General features: G+C 43.3%; 1 protein-coding gene and 1 long non-coding RNA gene across 2 annotated transcripts; both read left to right on the top strand.

The window, feature by feature from the left end:
* The first annotated feature begins 987 nt into the window (after positions 1 to 987).
* On the top strand, positions 988 to 16201 carry LOC130680296 (uncharacterized). Its single transcript, XR_008993248.1, has 3 exons — positions 988 to 1379; positions 14152 to 14232; positions 16142 to 16201. It is a non-coding gene; the product is annotated as an uncharacterized LOC130680296 (long non-coding RNA).
* A 16-nt stretch (positions 16202 to 16217) lies between these two features.
* Positions 16218 to 19765, top strand: LOC130680295 (protein FAM170A-like). The gene is made up of 3 exons (XM_057490558.1): positions 16218 to 16279; positions 16690 to 16803; positions 18777 to 19765. The coding sequence occupies exon 3, from the start codon at positions 18824 to 18826 to the stop codon at positions 19601 to 19603; it is 780 nt and encodes a 259-aa protein (XP_057346541.1). The 5' UTR covers positions 16218 to 16279; positions 16690 to 16803; positions 18777 to 18823; the 3' UTR covers positions 19604 to 19765.
* The last annotated feature ends 3155 nt before the right edge of the window (positions 19766 to 22920 follow it).

The raw sequence follows: 22920 nt of genomic DNA, 5'->3' as shown, positions 1-22920 counted from the left end.
GTATCAATCAAGAGTGCCTGCTTTGCTTCCAAGGTGAGCTGACTTATTTTCTTCTGGTTAAAGAGTATGTTAACAAAGTTACTTTTTTAAATTGGGTTTTAAAGTGCAACCTTCAGAATGGAGTCCTTCCTGTTTTTACTAGGTGCTTGCTAAATCAACTGCCCAGGTTGCAAATTACTTGATTAGGGCTGGAGGAGGAAAAGCAGCACCTGGGTAAAGTCAAACTACAAGCTGGGCCCCCCAGCAGTCTACAGCAAATCCCGTGTCATCTTGCTTTGTTTTTTACCTGGAGGCCCTCACACCCCCCTCTGCTTCAGCCCATGGTCCCCGTCTCAGTGAAGGCTAAGAGAGGACAGCGGTCTTGTGTGGTTAGCAGCCTGCTCTGCAGTTGCTGCTGCTAAGCAAATGGGTGCCTTTCTAGGAAGGCTGAGCTCCAAGTGCACTGCGCCCTGGAGGCCGGAGCGAGTCACGACTCCAGTCACTGTCCGGCGGGACCCACCCCTAGCCCACTGGCTCCTAGAGCCACGCCTTCTGAGGTGGACCCGGCAGCAGCCACAGAATCCCAGATGTGCCCCCAAAAGCCGGAGCAAGGCCGGGGGCGGGCCAAGACTGCTTCCGGGGGCTCTGCGGAAATTCCGAAACCCGCCCCTCAGCGAAGCTCCGGGACAGGCACACAGGCCTCCTCCTGGAGGACTCCAGGTGGGTGTCAGCCTGGCACCCACGGTGACCTGTAGGCGGGAGCCAGCCGAGAACCGTCTCATCGGAGTCTTCTGGACAGAGACCCCTCCAAGGCTTCCAGGGCCGGGCTGCCCCTCCGGGGCAAATGAAACCCCGCCCACGGGCGAGTATACGCTTTTCCCGGAGGTCCCGGCGAGCTGCAGCCCCGCGGAGGGAGCGGGTTTGCATGATGCTCCCTGAAGAAGGGAAAAAGCTGCTCGTCTTTACAACAACCGCGATGGCGCCGCCCGGATAGAGCGTCAAGATGGCGGCCGCCTGCGAATAGCGTTAGGACGGCGCCCGCCCGTGTAGAGCGTCAAGATGGCGGCCACCCGGGTAGAGCGTCAAGACGGCGCCAGCCATCGTAAAGCGTCAAGATGGCGGCCGCTCGCGTATAGCGTCAATACGGCGCCGGCCTGCGTAGAGCGTCAAGATGGCGGCCACCCGGGTGGAGAGTCAAGACGGCGACCGCCCCGGTAGAGAATCAAGACGGCGCCAGCCCGCGTAGAAGGTCAAGATGGTGCTCACCCGGGAAGAGAGGCTGTGGCCAGCCTGTGGCGCCGTGTGTGTCCTGGCTCGGGTGCCGGCCCCTCGGACTGAGCCCGGCGGGTGAGCCTCGTCCGCGGAGAGTCCCGGCGCTCCTGGATCGGCGGCCGTGTCGGGTAAGTCCCGCGCAGCCTTCCCAAGCTGTGAGCCTTCTCCTCGAGGGCTGGTTCCCAGGGCGCCATGTTTGGGACAGTGTGTCCTCAGCGGTGTTTTTCGCGGCAGCTCGCTTCCCAGCCCGCGTTTGGCTGCCTGGCCCTCGAAAGGCCAAAGCTCGGGGGACCAGGGTCGGTGAAAGGGAAGGCTGTTCTGTTCAGGAGGCTGCAGCCGGGAAGGCGGCGGCCTGGGCCCGGGGCTTCCCCCGCGGGCCCTTCAGCGCGACAGCCTTTCTGAGGGGCCGGGGGCGCCAGGGGGCTCTGCCCAGGATCCGCAGCCACTCAGGGGCCCGCGGGCCGAATTGCTGGCTTCAGGGGGACTGTGTGCTCACAGCTGGGTCCGGAATGGCGTGTCTTTGCCTGTTTGCATGGCGGCTCTGCGTGAAACTGCTGAAACTCAAGGTCTGGCTGGAGGGCCCCGTGGAGGGAGAGGTGTCACTCGGTAACTTGTTTCCAAGCGGAGTGAGTTGGGCTTTGTGAGAGCCTCTGGCAGTGGCAGGTCTTAAACTTAGCGGCGCTCTATGTGGGGTTTAAACCGTTCGTGTTCGGAGAGAAGCTCTTGACTGGGCTGCCCGCCCTGGGGTGGGTTCATGGCGAGACCATGTCCCAGCCTCTCCTGCCAGCTTCCACGCGGCGGTCTCTTACTAGCCCCATACTTAGGAGTGCTTTGTGTGCAAGTGTATTTCAGAAATTGTTGTTGCACCAGGAGCTGCAGATTCTGTGTGTCTATGGGAAGAGGTGAGCGCGTGTCTTCCTATGTCCCCAGAAACCCTATCATAAATGGGTGAATTATGTCAAAGGCTTTTTCTGCATCTGTTGAAATTATAATATGATTTTCATCCTTCATTTTATCAAGCCATCCCTGAATATCTCCCTTTATTAGGGTGCATGATCTTTTCAATGTTTGTTTAATTCATTTTGCTAATACTTTCTTGAGGATTTATTGCATCTGTGCTCATTAGGGTTATTAGCCTATGGTTGTCTTTTTCTGTGGTGTACTTGTCTGGTTTTGGTATGAGGGTGATGTTGATCTCATAAAATGAATTTGGAAGCATTCTCTCCTCTTAGGTTTTTTGGAAGAATATGAGAGGGAAAGGTATTAACTCTTTCATTATTTGGTAGAATTTGCCCGCAAAGTCGTCGGCCTTTGATTTTGTTGGGAGTTTTCTGATTACTGATTCAGAATTTCCTTCTAGTAATTTTTCTATTTCTTCATGAATTCAGTCTGAGAAGATTGTATGTTACTAGGATTTTTCTATTTCTTCAAGGTTGTCCAATTTGTTGGCTATAATTGTTTGTGGCTGTTTCTCACAATCCTTTTGAGTTTCTGTGGTATCAGTTATGATGTCTTCTCTTATTTTTGTGAGTCCTCTTTCTTTTCTCAGTGAGTCTACCTAAAGGCTTATCGGTTTTGTTTATTATCTTTTCAAAGAACCTGCTCTTAGTTTCAATGACCTTTTCTATTGCTTTTTTGCCTTTATTTCATTTATTTCTGCACTTCATTATTTCCTTCCTTCTACTGACTCTGGGCTTTGTTTTCCTTTTACTAGTTCCTTTAGGGTACAGGGTTAGATTGCTTATTGGAGGTCTTTCTTGTTTCTGTTTTTTTTTGAGGTATCTCTATAAACTTCCTTCTTAGAACTGATTTTCTGTATCCCAATCGTATTGCGTTTCTGTTTTTCATTAGTCTCCAGGTATTTTTTTTATTTTCTCTTTATTTGCTGAACCTTTCATTAGGCCCGTGTGGTTAGTCTCCACATGTTTGTGTTTTCTCTAGTTTTCTTCTATAACTGATTTCCAGTCTTATTCTGTTGTGGTTGGAAAAGATGATATGATTTCGGTCTTCTTAAATATTCTTAAATTTATGAAGACCTATTTTGTGGCCAAACATGTGGTCTATCATTAAGAAAGTTCCATGTGCATTTGAAAAGAATATGTGTTTTGCTGTTGGAAGGACTGCACTCTGTGTATCTGTTAAGTCCATCTGATTAATGTGTCATTTAAAGCCAATGTTTCCTTATTGATTTTCAATCTAGGTGATCTGTCCATTGACATGAGATATTAAAATCCCCTACTATTATTGTATTGCTGTCAGTTTCTCCCTATATGACTTAACTGTCACTTTATATATTTGGGTGCTCCTACATTAGGTGCATAAATATTTTTAAATGTTATACTTTCTTTTTGGATTGATTCCCTTATCATTATGTAATGCCCTTGTCTTTTTTACAGTCTTTGTTTAAAGTCTATTTTGTCTGATATAATTACTGCTACCCCATCTCTCTTTTCATTTCCATTTGCATGGAATAACTTTTTCCATAACTTCACTTTGAATTTCTGTGTATCTCTAGATATGAAGTGAATCTTTTATAGAGAGATGGATGTTGTTTTTATCCATTCAGCTATCCTATGTGTTTTGATTGGGGCATTTACGCTATTTACACTTACCGTAATCATTGATAGGTATGCACTTAACTGCGATTTTGTTGATTGTTTTCTGATTGGTTTGATAGTTCTTCTCTGTTCCTTTCTTCTCTTGCATAGGTATGCACTTAACTGCGATTTTGTTGATTGTTTTCTGATTGGTTTGATAGTTCTTCTCTGTTCCTTTCTTCTCTTGCGTTTTTGTGGTTTGGTGTTTTTCTTTAATGTTATGGCTGGATTCCTTTTGTGACTGGGCAGTGTGCATTGTGGATCTCCTGGGTTCTTGTCTTGAAGGAAAGAATTCAGTTTAGAGACCCAATAGACAGTTAAAGCTGCAGGGTGTTTTTATTTAGCGAAGCAAAAGTACACTCCTGAGACAGAGAAGCAGGCTGACCCCAAGGGTGGGTAGCCACTCATTGGCCTTTTCATTGTGTCTTCTATGGGTTTTATTTGGTTTCCTCCCTCCCATTTTTTCATTCTCACACTGTCTTTCGGATGTCTTGTTTCCTCCTCTTCAGCCTCTTTGTACAAGTTTGTGTTTGTCATTTTTTCCCATGAACGTCCAAGAGAGATGCATGGTGGGGTCAAAACTTTAATGTAAATGATGCAATAATGATATGGTGGCTTCAGGGTCATTAACAACAAGGTCTTTCGTAAGTGCATATGCTTTAAAATCAGGAAGGTCCCAGTGACCGTATCTTCTCTTTATCAGTTTGTGCTGGACCACTGAACGGGTTGTTCTGAAGGAGACAGGGCGGTCTCTGACCAGAGACTGGGTGGGCGGCTGCCTTCCTCTCTCCTCTCCTGCTCCTGTCTCTCTAACTGCCTACTCTTAACATTGCCACTTTATTTTTTGTGTTATCTATTATGTGTTTTTGGTTTGTGGTTAGTATGAGATTCATATATGCCAAGCTGTGTGTGTGTGTGTGTGTGTGTCCTCTTCTCAAAGGAAAGAATTCCAGATACAGAGTTAAAGCCACAGGAGTTTTTAATCTAGCACATGTATGTAAGACACTCTATTTTCAGTTGCCTGAGAGAATCCCACCAGGCCCCAGCTCCTCCAGCAGACTATTTGAGGTTACCAAATGAATCCCCATCTCATACAGTCTGGACGTATTTCAAACTGCTGCTTTTGCACTGGTCCCAGGGTGAACGAGTTTATGTGTGAACCCTTGAAAATCAGAATCTCAATTTCCTATAGCCTTTTGAGTCTCCTTGGAATAAGTCCCATTGGTTTTCAAAGCAGATGTTTTGGGGGGTCATCTTTCTAGTACAGATCCCAAAGATTGGGTACCTGACGTGGGGCACATACCCCTTGCTCCATGGGGAGCTCCGCATGTGTGAGCTCCCTCCTCACTGTGGGTCACTGCCCTGGAAGGAGGGCTGTTGGCAAGACTGACTCTGCCTCTCCTTCCATCTCAGTGTGGCCCTTTCATCATCTGTTCAGAGGAGCTTACCAGTCTTCTTTTCTATTACCTCTCTAAGTTTATACTCTTCTAATTTTTTCTGTTCCAGAACACTTCCTTATGGTGTTCCTGGAATGGGCCAGCCATGCTATTGAGAGACTTGGCTCTTCTCTCTCTTGGTACAATGTTTTCATCTCAGATGTCGGGATTCCAGGTTCCTTCAGGTCTTTTCCTGCAAAGTCACATTGAAACCTTCCCTGGCTACCCAATCTACAATTTCAGCCCACTTCCAAGATGTCATATCACCTCTTTTTTCTTCTTAGCTTCTAACACTCTTTACACTATTTCCTTTCTTTACCTTGATCATGTCTTTCCCCCAAAAAAGAAAATTTGTGTCTTTACTACTATATCTCTAGGACTTCATTGAATAGCGTTAAACAAATGAATAAAGGGATTATAGATTTTTTCAACTTTATTTTCCAGCTATTGTATTTAAATATAATTTTTTCCCATTAGATTTTGAACTTTTCAATAAGTTATTTTCCACAATCTGATGTTCTTATAGCCTTCTATACCACTTAATTTTACTGATGTGTTACTTTCCCTATTTTCTTGAAGCTAGTAAATCATTTAAGACTTTTCATCTGATCATTGCTTTGACCTAATCACCAACTTCATTTAATCTAGTCTTTATACTTTTTCAGAAAGATCCATGGAACATTAAAATAGCCCATTGGAATTTTGGGTATGGTTGTGCTTATGGATTTGCTGGTCTTCATTGTAGGTATTAGGTCTGGGCCTTTTTTTTATTGTCAAATAACAACTCTCAACGTCTTAAGGTTTTTCTTTGGAGCTGGTGAGATTCCCTGGAGAAGAATTATCCACTCTAGTACTTAAAAGGCGTAACTTTAGCTGCTGGTATTCTCAGGCCAAGTAGAAGGAAGGACATTGTATCTCACCGTTTAATAGGAAGAATTTCCTTTCATCTTTTTCAGTCTGGTTTCCACATCCTCACTGGTGTCCGTGTATTTCCCAGTTCTGCATCTCTCTTGTTAAATCTCTCCAAGAGGAAAATTCTGATTTTCTTCTAAGGAGGGAGAAAATTGATTTTTTATCCTTAGGATAGGATAGAGGATCTGTAGCCCAGTTTCAGGGGGGCTGTTCCTCCAAAGTCCTTAATTTTTCTCTGATTCTTCAGTGTTTGCTCTCTATTTCTTCCCTGGCCAGTCTAGAGTTTGGTTAAGTCATCTAATACTAGTATATCCATCTTCCAAATTTTATATTTAATTTCTGTAATCACCTTTCCTATTCTTTGTCCTTTTTGGCTTATGCATTTTTGTTTCTTAAATCTCTTTACTGCAATTTCAGGAGGGAGCAGAGAAAAACACATTTCAATTACTTCATTTAAAATAGTAAAATTATTTAAACAGTTCTGGTTTTGCATATGTCATGAACAATTTGTAGTATACTTTATACATAATAATTTCCAGTTAAATTCAGAGCAATAGAATTTGGGCCATTCAGTTTCTTGTATTCCTTTATTTATAAGAAAGGAGAGTTAACACAATAGAGTAGAAAAACGAAAGCAGCGTGACTTAGGATATGTAAAGGCCAGGATCTGAGCTGTGAAGATGCCATTTACTCTGTCTCTAGGCAGTTCTTCACGGTTCTGGGTCTCCATGTCCTTCCTCCTGAACTGTTTTAGGTTTAGAGAAGTGGTTCCTAAGATCATTCTTAAATAGATATTTTATGTTTTATTAATATAAATAGGATTCCATTGGTTTGTGTATTTTAGCATAGATTCCATGGGATGACTCCCCAAATATGTAAGTTGATTATATTGTGCTACCACTTTATTGAGATTTCTGACTCTGTTTTTTTATTACACACCATTTGTCATGACAATTTGCCTCCCTACAGCAATACTGAAAGAATTTAATCAGACTCAGCTAAGTTTTGCTGTGCTCACAGGCCCTATTGAAGTTATTATTTGTCAGATAAATATGGAAATCATTAAAGCAAGATAATTATCTAGAGATCATTGATCCTACTTTCTCCTATCACAGATGAGGAAACTTAAGACTGTATAGTGATAAGGATTGCTCAAGATCAGTGAGATTTAATTCCATCTCAAGATTTAATTCCATCTACTGGCAAGACCATGAACTGAATTATTCCAAATCATGACCCGATCAGGATTCCGTCACTGTTGTAGTCACTTTATTTGTCATACTATGTTTTTGTTCCGTTTCATTGCACACAGTGATTTTAAATAGGTGTCACTGATGTCCACCTTTTAAATTGGTAAAGTAGCCTCATAGCTTATTAATTCTTGTAAACACTTTGTTTTTCCATTACTGAGTTCTAATTCAGTACGTTAGTCCTGAGCATCTCGTTATTTCACTCCCAAAATGTAGTAAAAGGGAGCTATCAAAAATGACAAATTGTCATCATCAGAAATTCCAGATGACGACAGATAGCTGAAGAAATGAGAATTCTTGTTGAAACATTAAACCCGTCCCCTTTAGATTTATCCAGTTAGTTCAATTAAGAACTACAATAAAGAAATAACATTTTAGCATTTTCATTCTCCAAATGTTATTAATTGCCAATTTGATGTAGTGTAAAATGATGTTTTTACTTTAAGACTTTGTTTTATTAAGAACAAAAGATGTCTTCTTCAGGAGTCAGTATTTTCAATAATATAACAGCCATAGTGGTCAGGGGTGGGGAGGGAGGTATTCAGTTTTATTTAAAATTAAATTTGTGATGTAATTTACCAGAGTGTAGCTCTTCTCTGTAGATAGTAATGCTCATCTGGGAGATTTCTTTCTTGCATGTTTTTAAGCAATTTGTGAATTCCATCAGGAATGGCACTAAAAATGTTAGATTAGGAATTAATATGCACCAGTAAACTTAGTTAATTCCATTAAATATCTGAGGTACCTAATTAGATTCTGCATGTTGGTTAAGAAGCCTACACAGTTAGAAAGCTTTTACATCAAAATTCTTAAATTCCTAAATATAAACTTCCATTATTGGCCACAGGAACAGTTCTGTTGATGTATTTTGCTCTTCAAAGTTGGAGGTGTAAAGGCGTCCCCCACCTGGCCTCACAGGGGGCAAGGGAATTTCTTTGCCTGTCGGGTCTGCCCCAGAGGCGTTGAGACCGCGCGCTCCGCTCCCTGCCCTCGGAGCAGCCCGGCCTTGGGGCGCTTCCGCCGCCGCTGCGCAGGGGTCGTCCCGGCCGCAAGTGTGGTGCGTGGGCCCTGGCCGCCCCGCCGCGCGGCCTCCCGGGCGGAGGGCCGCGAGGTCCAGACAGGCAGAGGGCGGGGATGGCGGCCGAGGGCCCGGAGGCCGAGGAGGACAGGTCGGCGGGCCCCGCGGCTGTCGCTGGCGGAACCCGAGCGCGACCTCCGGGACCCGATAGCCCGCCGGCCTCGGCCGGGCGCTGGGAGGGGGAGCGCGGGCGTCCGCGGCGCCGCCTTCCGGGCCGGACCCCAGCGACAGCTGCCTCTGGCCCAGCGTCGGGGACCCCGGCCCCCGGCTCGAGCGGGGCAGCGCCCGCGCCGGAGGAGCCGAGCCGCCCGGCCGCCGTGAGCGCCCCGGCCGACAGACCCCGCCCCCCGGGGAGCGCTGGCTCCCTGCCGCGGCCTGTCCCATTCCAGCCTTGCTGCCCAGGCGCGCGGCCTCTGTGGCTCCCTTGCAGGGCTCCACTGTCAGGGCCCATTTTCAAGAAGCATCAGGGCAGCATCCGCTGTGGTTGTACGCTTGGTTTTTTTACTAAAAGTTTGGCTGACTTAATGTCTCGCTCCTCTAACCAAAGTTGTGGCCAGATGACAAATCTGTTTGAAAAACTCCGGTCCTTTCTCTCTAGGCAAGTGTTTGCCGCCAGGGAGTAACGCGCTCCACTCCGAGGGTCCCGCAGGAGGTCTTGACACATATTTTAAGCCCTGAACCTGAGCTCAAGGGTTCCCCAAATTATCCCAACTGTCAGGCGACCGCTCTGAAGGGAACAGCAAAAATGTGTTTACGGAAACTATCAGCGTCACTTTCTGAGAACCCGCTGCTCTCCACAGGCGGGGCCCGGCCTGTGCTCCTTCTGGCCCGTAGCATCCTCACTGCCTTCCACCTGCATAGTCCCACTTCATTCGCCTTTTGAGTGCTGGTGCCCCAGTGCTGGGAACAGCAGTGACTGTTCACCTTTCAAAGCCTATCCTGTATAGACCGTATGTATGGGCTCTATAGGCACAGTTCTTTCTAGCCCTACTTTTTAAAATTCTAATATTGGTAAATCTAGGAATTGCATACCTGTAAGTTTAAAACTCCAGCATTGCAGAAGGGGGCGTGTCTTCCTCCCTGTGTTCCTGGCTTCTGGGCTTCCCCTTCACAGACAACCAAATTTCCAGGCTCTTGTATATCATCCTGGTTACTGGCTGTGTGTGTGCAAGCACATGTGTATATACTCCACTTGGTTTACACAAGCTGTGGGAACACTGACTGAGCAAAAGCACGGAGATGACAAACATGGTGCACAGGGAACTTTAGATTTTAGATAGTGCTGTGCACAGGGAAAGAGAGAAAAGGATGACAAAGTCCAGAGCAGGGGACCTAGATTGGCCCTTGAGGTCCCGAGATCCAAATTTTCTTCATAGGAATTAGTGCAACGCAGTTAGGTCAATCAATTCCCACTCCCATCTCCACCCTCAGGCGCTTATTGTCAATATTGTACTGTATTTTGGCATGAAGCATTGCATTTGTGTTTTGTTTCTGTTTCTTTTCCATGGCATTTTCATTCATGTTTTGAGTTGGCTCTATGGCAGTTAAGTGACTTTTTCAGGAGTGACTCTTGTAATATTTTTTTTAATGCACATTGGACAATTTCTGCCAGTTGCTTTTACACTTGAAAACAACTTGTCTGCAGATCATACTGCAGTATTGTACCTTCTTTTTCTCAACATCTGCAGATACTCTACTATTTCTCTACTATTTTCAAGCAATGTATGTTGCTTTATGGAAGAGTAAAGCCAGCTTGATGTTTAGCACTTGCCATGACTTGCTTTTCCTCTTAGGATACCTGAAGAATTTTGTTTGTTTTATCCTTTAAGGAAAAAAAATAACTGCAATTTAGGAATTCGTGGTTTCAGGTCTTCATTGCAAGTGGTGTTTTACTGTGGCATATCTTGCATAATTGTCTGGTTTATTGGCTGACCTTTTTATTGTTACGTTACATCATTTCACCTTTTTTTATCTGTCTTCTCATTGTGTATTTGTCCTTTCCTTTATAACTGCTCTCAAGTAGATATGTCAGTTTTTCAGTTGGAAGATTTATTCTGTTATTCTGTTTCTTTCTGGTCTTAAGTTGTTTATTCATCCTGTTTTGACCTTGTTTAGCTTTTTATTCCCCCCCCACCGCTTTCCATTTTTATTTCTTTGCTTTGGCTTGTCATCTTGTCTTGACGCCCTTGTACTGAAGCCAGTTGCCAGTTCTATGGCATGAAGAATGCTAATATACTTCTTTGTCTATTCCTTAGGTTACATTTTTCAAACAGCATTTTTTTTCTTTATTTCATTGAACTTTGTTTTCCTCAATATGTTTACCTAGTAGCTATGCTCTCTTTTTTTCCTATTGCTCTTGTTTAATTAGAGATTTCCATTCTCACCCAGCCTACTGTATTTTACTGCTGGTGAATTTACTCTGACACTCTGTGCTTGTCTTGGTGTGGGAGCTGAGAAAAAAATCTCTCTCCACTCACCCCCCTTGGAAAAGAAGTCAACTTCTTTCCCTGGAACCTGTGAATATGTTACTGCAAGTGTCAAAAGAGGCTTTTTAGGTGGGATTTATTTCAAGGTTTTGAAAAGGGCAGATTATCCTGGATTGCCTGTGTGGGGATGATGTAATCACAAGAGTCCCTAGGAGAGAGAGAGAGAGAGAGAGAGAGAGAGTGGCCATGTGACAGCGGAAGTGGATGTTGTAGTGATGTATTCTAAAGATGAAGGAAATGAAGGTGCGCCAGCAATGTAGGCAGCATCTAGAACCTGGAAAAGGGAACAGAGTCACCCCTACAGCCTCCAGGTGGGACCAGTTCTGCTAACATCTTGATTTTAGGCAGTAAGACCCATAATGGAGTTATGATCTCCAGAACTGCAAGATAAGAAATTTGTATTTTAAGCCCCTTACACAGTGGTAATCTGCTGTAACAGCAATAGGAAGCTCATACTATAAGGCTTGTTTAGAATAATTCTTTCTCTTAGTTCTAGACCTAATCTGAACCATTTTATTTTTGAGAAAGATTTTTTCTGTCTTTAGTTAATTATTGACTACTAACTTAAGAATACTCCTTAGTCACTAGCTTATGGTTATTTCATTGGTTTATATTTTCTTTTTGTTCCTGATCTCCAATTCCTTCTTGATGCCCTGCCCTATAGGCATATAGTATAATGGGCGTGGCTTTTATTATTGGAAATGTATTCTGTTGTATTTATCAACCATATGTTGCTCATCCGTTCTGAGTTAGAAACTAAAATGCCACTTCCCTTCCCTTATAAATAATGCTGTGAATATCACCCTTGTAAAGATCATGTTACAGAATGAGATTATATGCTCATAGGTTATATGTATATTTAATTTCATTAAATGTTGGCTAATTGTTCTCCAACACAGCTACATAGGTCGATACTTCATTTTATATCATGAAGGTTCCTATTTTAATCCATATCCTTACAATTATTTGTATAGGGTGGTCTAATTTTTACCAATTTGGTATGTGTAAAATAGTATGTAATTTTTGCTTTGGGTTTTTCCATTAGCTGACAAGGCTGAGACTGTCTTGGGAAATGTGCCTACCGTTTAGTGGCTGCAAGAGTCCGAGCCCATGTGCGTGGAACAGCATGAGGCAGGACCTGCTTGAGGTAAAGAAGGCTGAAGCTGGCTGGATCACTGCCTGGCTCTAGAGCAACTGCTTAGTTTGAAGGAAATACACATTGCCCCTCAGGGAGCAGACAGTCAGTGGGAAGTTGGAAGTAGAATGGAGCTAACTAGAGTTCAAGCCCTGTGCAGAGCCCATTGGTTTCCAGGAGACTGGGGCCTAGAACTGAAGCTGGAGAATGAAGCCGTCATGCTTGACAAGCACAGGATTCACGATGAGGGTCATGGGATGTAAAGCCAGGGGCTTCCTATTTCCCTGAAGGCTCTGGGGAAGTGATGGGGAAGAGAGTTTCAAAAGAGACAATGGGTTGTTGAAATACATGAGCCTGTTCCCTATAGTGGGGAAAATTCAATAAATGCTGGAGCTGTGTGGAATCACAAGGTGTTTGCAAACCCACTATACATATACACCTCACATACAACTTTTATGTGCACATATTATATGGCACTGCTAAGATATGACAGTTACCATGTTATATGGGGCAGGAATGTTCTAAGCCTGGTTCAGGTAATGCCTTATTCTCACCCTTGGGGAAATTTAGCAATGTGGTTACCCTAGATACATAAAGTAATGATCTTTTGTTTAATCCACATCATTGGTTCCCAAGTTTTGATATGAAGTGTAAGAAAAAAATTCAAGTTGATAAGAGTTTGTGTTGGATAAAAGAGCCCCCCCACCCCCGCCTTTCAGTGGTTTGCTCTGATGCTCGTGTCAGAATGCTCTGGATCCCTGTCTCACATCATAATGGCCCTCCTGGTGTACTTAAGCACCGGCCAGTCCAGTGAGTGACTGAGTGCGGAGAGAGCCTCTCTAGTTGCTTGTTCTTGGATAGTGAGTGCTGAGAGCCTTTACAGTTGCTTGTTGTTGGATATACTTGAACCTCTGGCAGCAGAGTTCCAGGGAGGAAGGCACACTTCTCCAGGATGTCAGGAGGTGTGTCTGTGATATTCTCTGAGCACTGGGGATCTGAAAACTCTTCTAAAGAGAAAGAGCAAGGATTTCTACTTATGCGCGAGAAAGAGCAGGAAGGCTGGAGGGAGGAGAAGTGTGGATGCGCTGGTCTTTCTAAGGGAATAGATAATCTGAGGGTCAAGAGCAGGTTCCTGTGACTAGGTCCTTGTCTCTGTGGCGTAGGACCTGTGTTCCCTACATCGTGCCGCTCTGGGTTACTGTATCACAGATGTAGTGATTGATTACTATAACTTTTCTTATATAATGTATTTCCCTTTATTTTTTTTTTTACAAAACTGAGGGCATTTGTTAAGTGGATATTGTAATAGATTTTCCAATAATACTTTTTCCAGTTTATGAAGAATGTGTGGCTCATAGAGGTAAGTAATTAGGAAAAAATTTGAGAACCTAAAATTGGAGGTGTGGGGATGAGAGTGTGAAGTCAGGTAGAAAATGACTTGATTTCTTAGATTGTCTCCAACATGAAGACCTTTCTTTCATTGTCTCAGAGCATAGAAATATAAATGTTAGGCTCCTTTATGAAATGTAAGGAAAAGACCAGCAGGACACACACACGCACTTGCAAACATATGTACATACAATACCATTTAACCACAATGGTTGAATTAAGAAAGTTCGGTTCTTTCTAGAAAAAATCGGAAACTGAAATAGTTGTGACTGTGAGGTTTAAAAAGTAAACAGGTCCTATGAGGAAGAGCCAGTGCTCAGCAGCAGGAGGGGACAGACCAGGACCAGGACCCAGGGTCCCAGTGGGGGCTCATGAAGGGAACGTGACATTTGGGTTTCAGCACAGCCCAGTGGGGCCTTGGGGGGAGGCTTGGGAAGTGAGTCTGTCTGCAATTCAGCTTCAATACAAATAGTGCGTGTTCAGAGATGTATTTTGTGTAAACTATGAAGCATGTAAAACACATTCACACCAATTCGCACATACACACATATATAGCGTAAGTAAGCCAAGGGGAAGACAGTAATTTCTAATGTAATGCCTTTCTTAATATGTACCAGTTCCGAAAGCAACGGAAGCTGCTGCTGTTGCTTCAGAGTGCGTCTCCTGTGTTCCTTGTGAGAAGAAGCCTGCTGGTGCTGGTAAGAAGGGACTATTGAGTGGGATACAAAGGACAGTGGGGATCTAGGCAGAGCCCAGAGATGAGCTGAGTGATTCTGCTCATCAGTCAGCACAAGGCTGCACAGTACAGAAAGAAACTCAAAGTGCGTCTCCATCTTCGTTAATATAATCCCCAGCAGAAGTAGTAAATTCCAAGGGAAAATACTTAGAAGGATTGGAGCGAGCCCAAGGAGACAAGGGGAGAGCAGTGAGGTATTTGAGGAAATGGTGGAAGAGGGCCTAAGGGGATGAGGTGTATCAGAGAAACATGGAAGAACATGTCGGTATGAACTGGGCAAGGACAGGTTATATTACCAAGAAGGTGTGACAGCACTAATAGCCTAAAGCAGGCACTACGTCGTAGGATCCTCAGGTCCTGACCTGAGTATAGACACACCTGGTCCAAGACCCCAGCACAGAGGTACCTTCTCATAGTTGATGTTCTCAAGTTCAACCCTATACAGACCCATCAGCATGCCCTGTCTTAATCATTCACTTCCTTGTCATCTTTCACATGCATCTAAGTTCTCTAATCTGTTTTTGTCCCAACCAAAGAGTGATAATTCCTCTGATTACCAAAGTGCTTCATTAGTTGTCCCTATGTTTTAATGTTATGTAAATAGGAGTGCACAACACATGCTTTACGTCTACTTCTTTTCACTCTCTGTACCTGTGTTTGTAATCATCATCCGTGTTATATGTGACTGTAGTTAATTCATTCTTGGCATATAGATAGTGTCTGTATTGATTATACTTTTATGAGCATTTGGGTTACATTTCAGTCTAGGGTTACTCTAAAAGAAGATATTCTGAAAATTCTATTACATGTTTTTGCTATATGGACATATGTCTGTTTGGTGAACACCTCCGTGTTAAAGTGCTAGGCTTTAGTGTCCGTATTCTATCTCAACTCTTTAGACCTCAATCTTTCAAGATTTTACTTTTGTAATGCAATCACATGTTGCTCTACATTTATTCTTGCATGCTCTTTCCTGCACCCTCATTTACTTTGGAATCAAATAGTTCTGTATTCTGAAAACTCATATATTCTTTCTCTTACAGCCATTGATTTTCATATCCTTCTGTTCTTTCACTGTTTGTTACTTTAGATTTCACAGATACATTAATTCCACTAGTCTCAAAGAGAATACTCCCAATAATTCTGTTGCACATCTAAGCCACCTAACAACATGTGAAACACGCACACACAAATCCATAATCGTAGGACACGCAGTCTGCACACATAGATAAGTGCTGACCTAAAACACAGACAAAAAGCACACATACCATTCTCACGCACACAAGACTCACTCCATATTCAACTGTGCAAACACCAGATAAGTCACACATTAAACCCTAACCTAGTTTAAACCATCAGGTTAAGAATTTATGCACACAACGCACATGACATTCATCAGACCATTCTGCCACAATGTGCGCACGATGCACACACCTGATACATTCATCGGAGGTGAAGGTCATTTTAATTCACTGAGGAAAAGTGAGCTTGGTCAGCAGAACAAAGACAGTGACTAATAATATAAAATAAATTCTGCATAGATAAAAATTCACCAATTGTTTCATGTGAGGTTGTACATCTAGGAGGGGGAGTGCAAAGGGCACACCCACACACAAAAAAATGGTAGAGGAAAGCAACTGGTACAAAAAGTCTTCAGCAAGGTGAGTGAGTGTGAGGAGCCTGGACTACAGGGTCCAGAGAGTAACCCGGAAAGCTGTAATAGGCCCATTATCTGTCCAAGCCAAAGGTAAATGTTTAGGGCTATATCAGTATTTCCATGAGGGAGGGAAAGTGGGGTTAGTGCATTAGGAGGAAGAGTAGGAGGGAACAGAATGGAACCAGCTGCTCTGTTACTTCGCTCCATTTTCCAGGAGTCTCAAAGCTCCAGGCATCGGGTGCACCACCTTGGTATTTGGAAGATGAAACTGTGGGTCCTGAAGGAAATAATGGACCCTGTGGATCCGAATACTACACGTCTGGCTCCTCTCTTGACTCAGCCTCTTGTACTGGTGAGTAAAAGGGAAGAGCTGCTAAAGTCTAGTCCGATCAGACCTTAGAAATCTGTGTCAGTGTCTCTGCTCAGCCAGAGAGAAAGGTATACTTTGGGCCCAGTCGCAATCTCCTCCTCTGCAACTTGGGAGCCTAGGGCTCTGTTTCCATGTCATCAAAAGGAATTCATTTCAAATACCTCCTTAATTTAATCACATTTGCAGAGTCCCAATGGCTTCATAAGGTTAACATTCATAGGTTCTGGGGAATTGAATATGGGCGGGGGACCTTATTCAGACTGTGACAATGAAAACATAATCTGTTTAACTCAATGACATATGTAGTCGGGTAAACCTAAGGAAAAAAAACTTGGAAAAGCAAAAAAATACAAGAGTGGGTATATTCCTTTACATTTTGTTCAATTTAACAGAGATCTTCAGGAAACAAAAGCATATTGGAGAGCCTGGTAATCTTCCCCAGAAGGAATTAGAAAATACCTCTACCTCAGATTACCCCTCCTCTCTCTCTGACTACGAGAATAGCGGTAAGTAAAGGTGTTTAACCTGGAGGCGGGAAAGGGACGTGTGAGAATGGCCCAGAGATCAGCCTGAGATTCCCTGGTCGATGAGATAGAAGCTGATACAAACCCCTGTCCAGACATGAGAGAACACAGAAAGATGACAACGTTTCTTTCTGCTCTCGGTGAGAGTCAATGCAGGTACATAAGGCACAAGCTTGAGATTCAAGGGAAATCTCAACAAGGACAAGTGCCCAAAAGTGCAAGGATATCAGACAGGGCCATATTGAAAAAGGTAGCAAAGCTGACAGAGTGACAGAGAAACAGGCAGACTAACTCAGGCTGCACCTGAGCAGATGTGCTCCACTGGTCACAGTGTCACAAATCTCTCACAGAGAGCTGGAGGGAGCCAGGAAAGTCCAGAATGAAACACGCACGCAGGAACCCATAGTTTGCTCCTGTCTTACAGAGGAGAGCAAAGCTCCTTCATGTGCGTCCTCTCGTGCATGAAGAGTGGCTGCAGATTTGAAAGTGGCCCCTCAGTTCTTGCCTCCACTCACCTCCTGTCATGATCCTTCATCACACCCAGAGCTGCTCACACTCACACGCACTAACTGGGCCATCTCATCTCTAGACTCACAACCTAAACTTGTTGAAGAAACATGACAGGCACATACACATCAAACTATACTTGCCAAACTTGGTACGCACACAAGCTCTCAAAAAACAACACACACTAAGTTTTCCCTTCCCCACACCAATGTAACCCACCAGACACTCTCTAACCACCTAAAGGAGAAAGTGGATATATTTTGAGAAGTAAACATTGGGTTGGAGGCGTAACTGAAGTTTTTAAACAGGGGGAGGGGCTAAATGTGTTTTGTTATTTTTCCAGGAATAATGATTTACCTACTTAATTATTTAAGTTTGTGAATTTAAAGGCATAATCTTTTTACTGGAAATGTAGAGGAAAGCTTCGTGTTGCTGATGAGGATGATAAGGAAGCTCACAAAGGTTGGACAGGATGAGTAGCTGAGCTGCTCAGCCCTATCCCTACGTTCCCTTCAAAAAGATGAAAGGGCTTCAGGGTGGAGGAAGTAAGACTTGAGGCCTCTGTGGAGGGACAAATTGGGGGTGTGCTTTCAAGGATAGGACAGTTCCCCATGTGCACACTGTGACAGCTGTGAGTGAGGCAGTGGGCTGTGCTGATAACAGTGTGGGAATTCAGTTACCACCTCTTCCCTAAAATCAGCACAAACTCTCTCTCACACACACACATTCCTCCATACCAGGTACAGCTGCATTATTCCTTTTCACTTTCTCATATGCACATGTCTTCATTCCAGATGCGTCTTTCCCATTCTCTGCAAGTGTTACACATATACACACTTGCGCCTTTCCTCCTCACACAATCATTCTCAGACTGCTGTCTACAGACTAACCCATAATAATGTACACCCTTTAATACAGTTAGCTTGTTTTAGCTCCCTCAGAGCCAGCGTACGCGCTCAAAAACTCCTAATGCCCTGATGGGAATGCACTTTCATGTGCAGTCTTTCTTTTCCATGTACCACCTCACCCATAAAAGCTTCAGCTCAAAGCCTTCAGCCCCTCCGGGAGCTGCGCTTCTGGGGAGCCCAGGCACAGTTCCTCCAACACACTCCGTCTTAACTGTTTCACAATAAGAACGTGTACCACCCCTGTTCATGTGTATTGTCTCACACACACACATGTACACTGTCATTCACCACCCCCTTACCTGTGTGAGAAACACTCACCAGCTATGTCCCAGAACATACATAGATCTTCACACCCTCGTTCCCACAGAATCACACCACAAACATACCTCAGGTGAAATATGCCACACATGGCATTCTTTGACTTCACATACATGTGTACCTGGGGGACTTGTGCGCACATAGAAATATTCTCATGACCATCGCAACTCCTACAGACTACACACTTATTCTCATTTTCTTGTTTGAAACTTCTTTTCCCAGAAATCACCGAGTTACCTGAAGATGTTCCTCGTGTTGGGGCCCTTGAGATGACTCCGCCCCAGGTCTGGGAGGAGCGGGAAGCTTCCTCCTCCTCTCCCTCCTCCTCCTCTCCCTCCTCCTCCTCCTCCTCCTCTCCCTCCTCTTCCTCTCCCTCCTCCTTCTCCTCCTCCTCTACCTCCTCTCCAGTCCCTGTGAGTCAGCAGGGTGAGTTTTCTCTGTTCCCACAACACATGGACACAGCACCCATCAGGGAAATTTATTACAGGCGTGTCTTTCTGAAAAGAGATGTGACTGTCTGGTGGAGTGGGGTGGAAGTGTTGGAGCCCGCGTCCAAAAAGACCAAACTGGTGCAGTGTGTTTTTTCTCAAGCGGCCCAAAAAACATCTGGGGCCTTTTTAACACCAAAAAGCCAGAATGCTTTTCTGAGAAGACCCTCTTATGTGTCTCCACCGAAACACCTCACTGACATGGAGTGCAGCTCAGATAACAACGCCCTGCAGTGGGAGGAGCCGGCTGGCAGTGCAGGGGAACCTCCAGGCCAGAAGGAGGGCTCCAGGGCCAGGACACCCCAGGGGCTGGGGACCCTGGACAGTGGCTTCAGGTGCCTGGGCTGCTACCAGGTTTTCCACAGCTTGGAGGTCCTGCAGGCGCACGTGGAGAATGCAGCCCGTGAGCGCTTCAGCTGCCACGTTTTCAACCGTGCCTTTGCTCAGATGATCAGCAAGTACAAGAAGAGAGCCCGAGAGCTGGGAGGAGAAAATCAGGATGAGAACGTTTACCTGCCAGACCAAAAACGTTCTCGCAGTAAGACATCCTCCTGCAAGTAAACAGACCCCAGAAGAGTGAAAGTGAAGCAGGCCAGCCTCTACTAAGCCACCACTACTGGCCCTTTCAGCTCCTCTTTTTTGAAGGACTTGGCTGTTTTAGCTGTTACTTTAATTGATTAAGCATGCTCACTAACCCTTCAATAAATCATTTTGCCTCAATTAGCCAGTCTTTTACTGTTGTTTGTAATCTAATGTATCTTCACGGATGCAAATTAGCTTTAACATGATAATTTCTTTTTAATCATTGAAATGGTGTAGGGTAGAAAGGAGTAGCACACTATAGTCCTCTGAGTTTGTACTGAAACAATTAGGGGTATATACTTACACTTGGTATGTATACTATGTTCTTGATTAGTTAGGAAGCTGTTTTGAAAAGGTTTACATATGTATACAAAATAACTGGAGTTCAATAGAGTAGACCTGGGCTTAAATTCTTTACCAACTCTTAGCAGTTTTGCACAATTTTAGGTCAGTGCTCTCATCTTCACAGAGGAGAGAATGTTACCTTAAATAATGGGAATTGTGAAGGTAATAGACACCGGTAAAAGCACCTAGTATGGTGTCTGGCATAAATGGAGGCTGAAAATAATTTCTTATTCCTTTTTGAGATTTGTTTTCTTTACCTCTGAGAATCAGAAATTTGATTAAGATGTGTCTGCATGGGGTCTTTAATTTTTTTAGTTTATATTAAGATTTGCTGAACTTAAAAAAAACCCTTTTAAATGTTGACATAAACTCACAAGAAGTTGCAGAAACCCCATGAGGCAGCTCCCCCAACGTGATCACAGCGCAGTATCCGAACAAGGAAGTTGTTTGGAACAACACCATAGGCCAGACTACAGACCTTCCTCAGATTTCACTACTATGGCAGGTGTCATTCTGCTTATGTTTTCATGTATATTTCTATGACATTTTACCATGTATAGATTTATATGCCCATCATTGCAATCAAGATAAAGAGATGTTGTCCTCAAAGCAAATCCCTCATGTGGCTCTTGTTACATCTGTCCTTCCTTTCCCTAACTCGGTGACCACTTACCTACTCCCCATCTCTATTTTTCTTCTCACGTCAAGAATTTTATATAAATGGAGTCATTTAGTATATAAACTTGTGAGATTTTTTTGTTTTTTTATTTCAAACATAACCCTTAAGACCCAGCCAGGTTGTTGCATATATTGATAGTCTGTTACTTTTATTGCTGAGTATTCCATTTCATGATGTAGAACAGTTCAGTGTATCATATATTCAAGGGCATTATGCTGTTTCACATGATTTTTGATTATAGGTTAAGCTGTGACCTTAATGTCGAGATTTTTGGGATAAATTGTTTTCATCTTTTTCATACAAATGCCTAAGAATGTTAGTGTTTGGTCATATGGTAAGAATGTATCTTCTTTAAAAACTCAGTTTCCATAATGACCTTACCATTTTTGTATTCCCACTGATGTATGAATAATTCTGTTTGCCTGCATCCTCACCAGTATGTGATAGTGTGAGTGTTCTTAAGCCATTTTAACAGAACACAGTGGTGTGTGGCTTGTGTGGTTTTTAACATGCGTTTCCCTAATGGCTAGTGTTGCTAAGCATCTTTTTCTGTACTTGTCATTTGCATATTTCCTTTGTGAGTTGTCTGTGTAAGCTTTTGGCCCGTCTATTAGTTGGGTTGCTTATTATTGATAGAGCTTTTAATATGTTCTGGATATTAATTATTTGTTGTATATGTAATTTGAAGATATTTTGTCCCAGTTGGTGGCTTGTTGTTCTCATTCTCTTGACATGGTCATACACAGAACAAACATTTTCAATTCTTATGAACCAGCCATACCAGCTGTTTTCCTTTATGGAGACAGCCTTTGGTGTCATGTCTAAGAACTTGTCACCTAACTCTTAAGTCCCAAAGATTTTCTCCTCGCTTTTCAAATTTATACTTTTAGATTTTATACGTAGTTCCATATCTGATCCACTTCAGTTCCTTTTTGTATGAGGTGTGAGGTTTAGATGGATAATTCTTAGTTATTCATGTCCACTTGTCCCAGCACCATTTTATAAAAAAAGGCTCTTCCTCCTCCACTGAATCACTTTTGTAACCTTGGTCAAAAAATCCTCTTGTCACGTTTGTGTGGGTCTGTTTCTGGTGCTGCCAGTCTGTCTCTGATCTTGTGTCTATCCCATACTGTACTGTTTGCTGTAGATACTCGTGATTACATCTTAAAAAGCGGGTCCTGTGGTGCTTATAACTTCCTGCTGCTTTTCCAGTAGTGTTTTAGCCATTCAAATTCCTTTGTGTTTCCACATAAGGTTTAAGGGAAACTTGTTAATTTATGTGGGAAAAAATCTTGTTGGGCTTTTAAAAGGGTTCACATAGAACACACAAATCATTTTGTCAAGAACTGACATCCTCAGTCTGTTGGGCAGTCCAAGCCGTGAAAATAACTTCTCTCCATTTATTTGGGTCTTGTTGTTCTTTAATCAGTACTTGCATTTCTGCATTTCTCATTATACAGATCCTGTTCATGTGTTACAAAACTCACTCACTGAGCTTCATGAATCTATACATACATCTGTCCCCAAATTTGGAAAACTTTGGCCATTATTTCTTCAGATATTTTCTGCATGAATTTTAGAACTTTTGGTGCCCCACAAGCCTTGGAGACTCTATTTATTCCTTTTTACAATTTTGTTCTCCAGATTGAATTTCTACTTCCTTGCCTTCAGATTCAGTGTATCTATCTTTCCTTTGCAGTGACAGTACTCCTGTTTGGCCCAATGTGTGATTTTTAAAAGTCTAATTATTTTAAATTCAAGTCTAAATTTTTCATTTTGGTTCTTCTTACGGTTTGTACATCTGTCTGTGCTCCCGTTTTCCCACTCATTTCAAAAGTGTGTTCCCTCATAGACTAACTACAGTTGGTAATAGCTGTATTAAAGTCATTTTCTGAAAATTCCAATATCTACATCATCATGAACATCTGTTGGTTATCTCTTCCCTTTAAAATTGATCACATTTTCTGATTCTTTGATTATTGGATAATTTATAACTGTTTCTGATTCATTTTCAATATTATAAGATTATGAGTACTTAGGCTGAGAGTGCAAATTCTGTATCATTTTATGTGGGTGACGGTTCCAATGTCAGTTAAGTTTTCAAAGCCTTGGTTACCCTTCTTTAGAGCCATCCTGCACACTTGCTATGCAGGGGTTAGTCAGGGACTTGACCCAAAATGAATACTCGAATGTTTTTTCATTCATTTTCAGTTTTTTGTACAGCTTGTTTGAAGCTGAATTGGAAATAATGGGTCTTGCAGGTCTCTTAGTC

This window comes from Manis pentadactyla, chromosome 13 (genome assembly GCF_030020395.1).
Source record: "Manis pentadactyla isolate mManPen7 chromosome 13, mManPen7.hap1, whole genome shotgun sequence".
NCBI classification, from domain to species: Eukaryota; Metazoa; Chordata; class Mammalia; order Pholidota; family Manidae; genus Manis; species Manis pentadactyla.
Note: the sequence above shows the minus strand (reverse complement) of the source record. Positions and strands in the feature narration are given on the sequence as shown.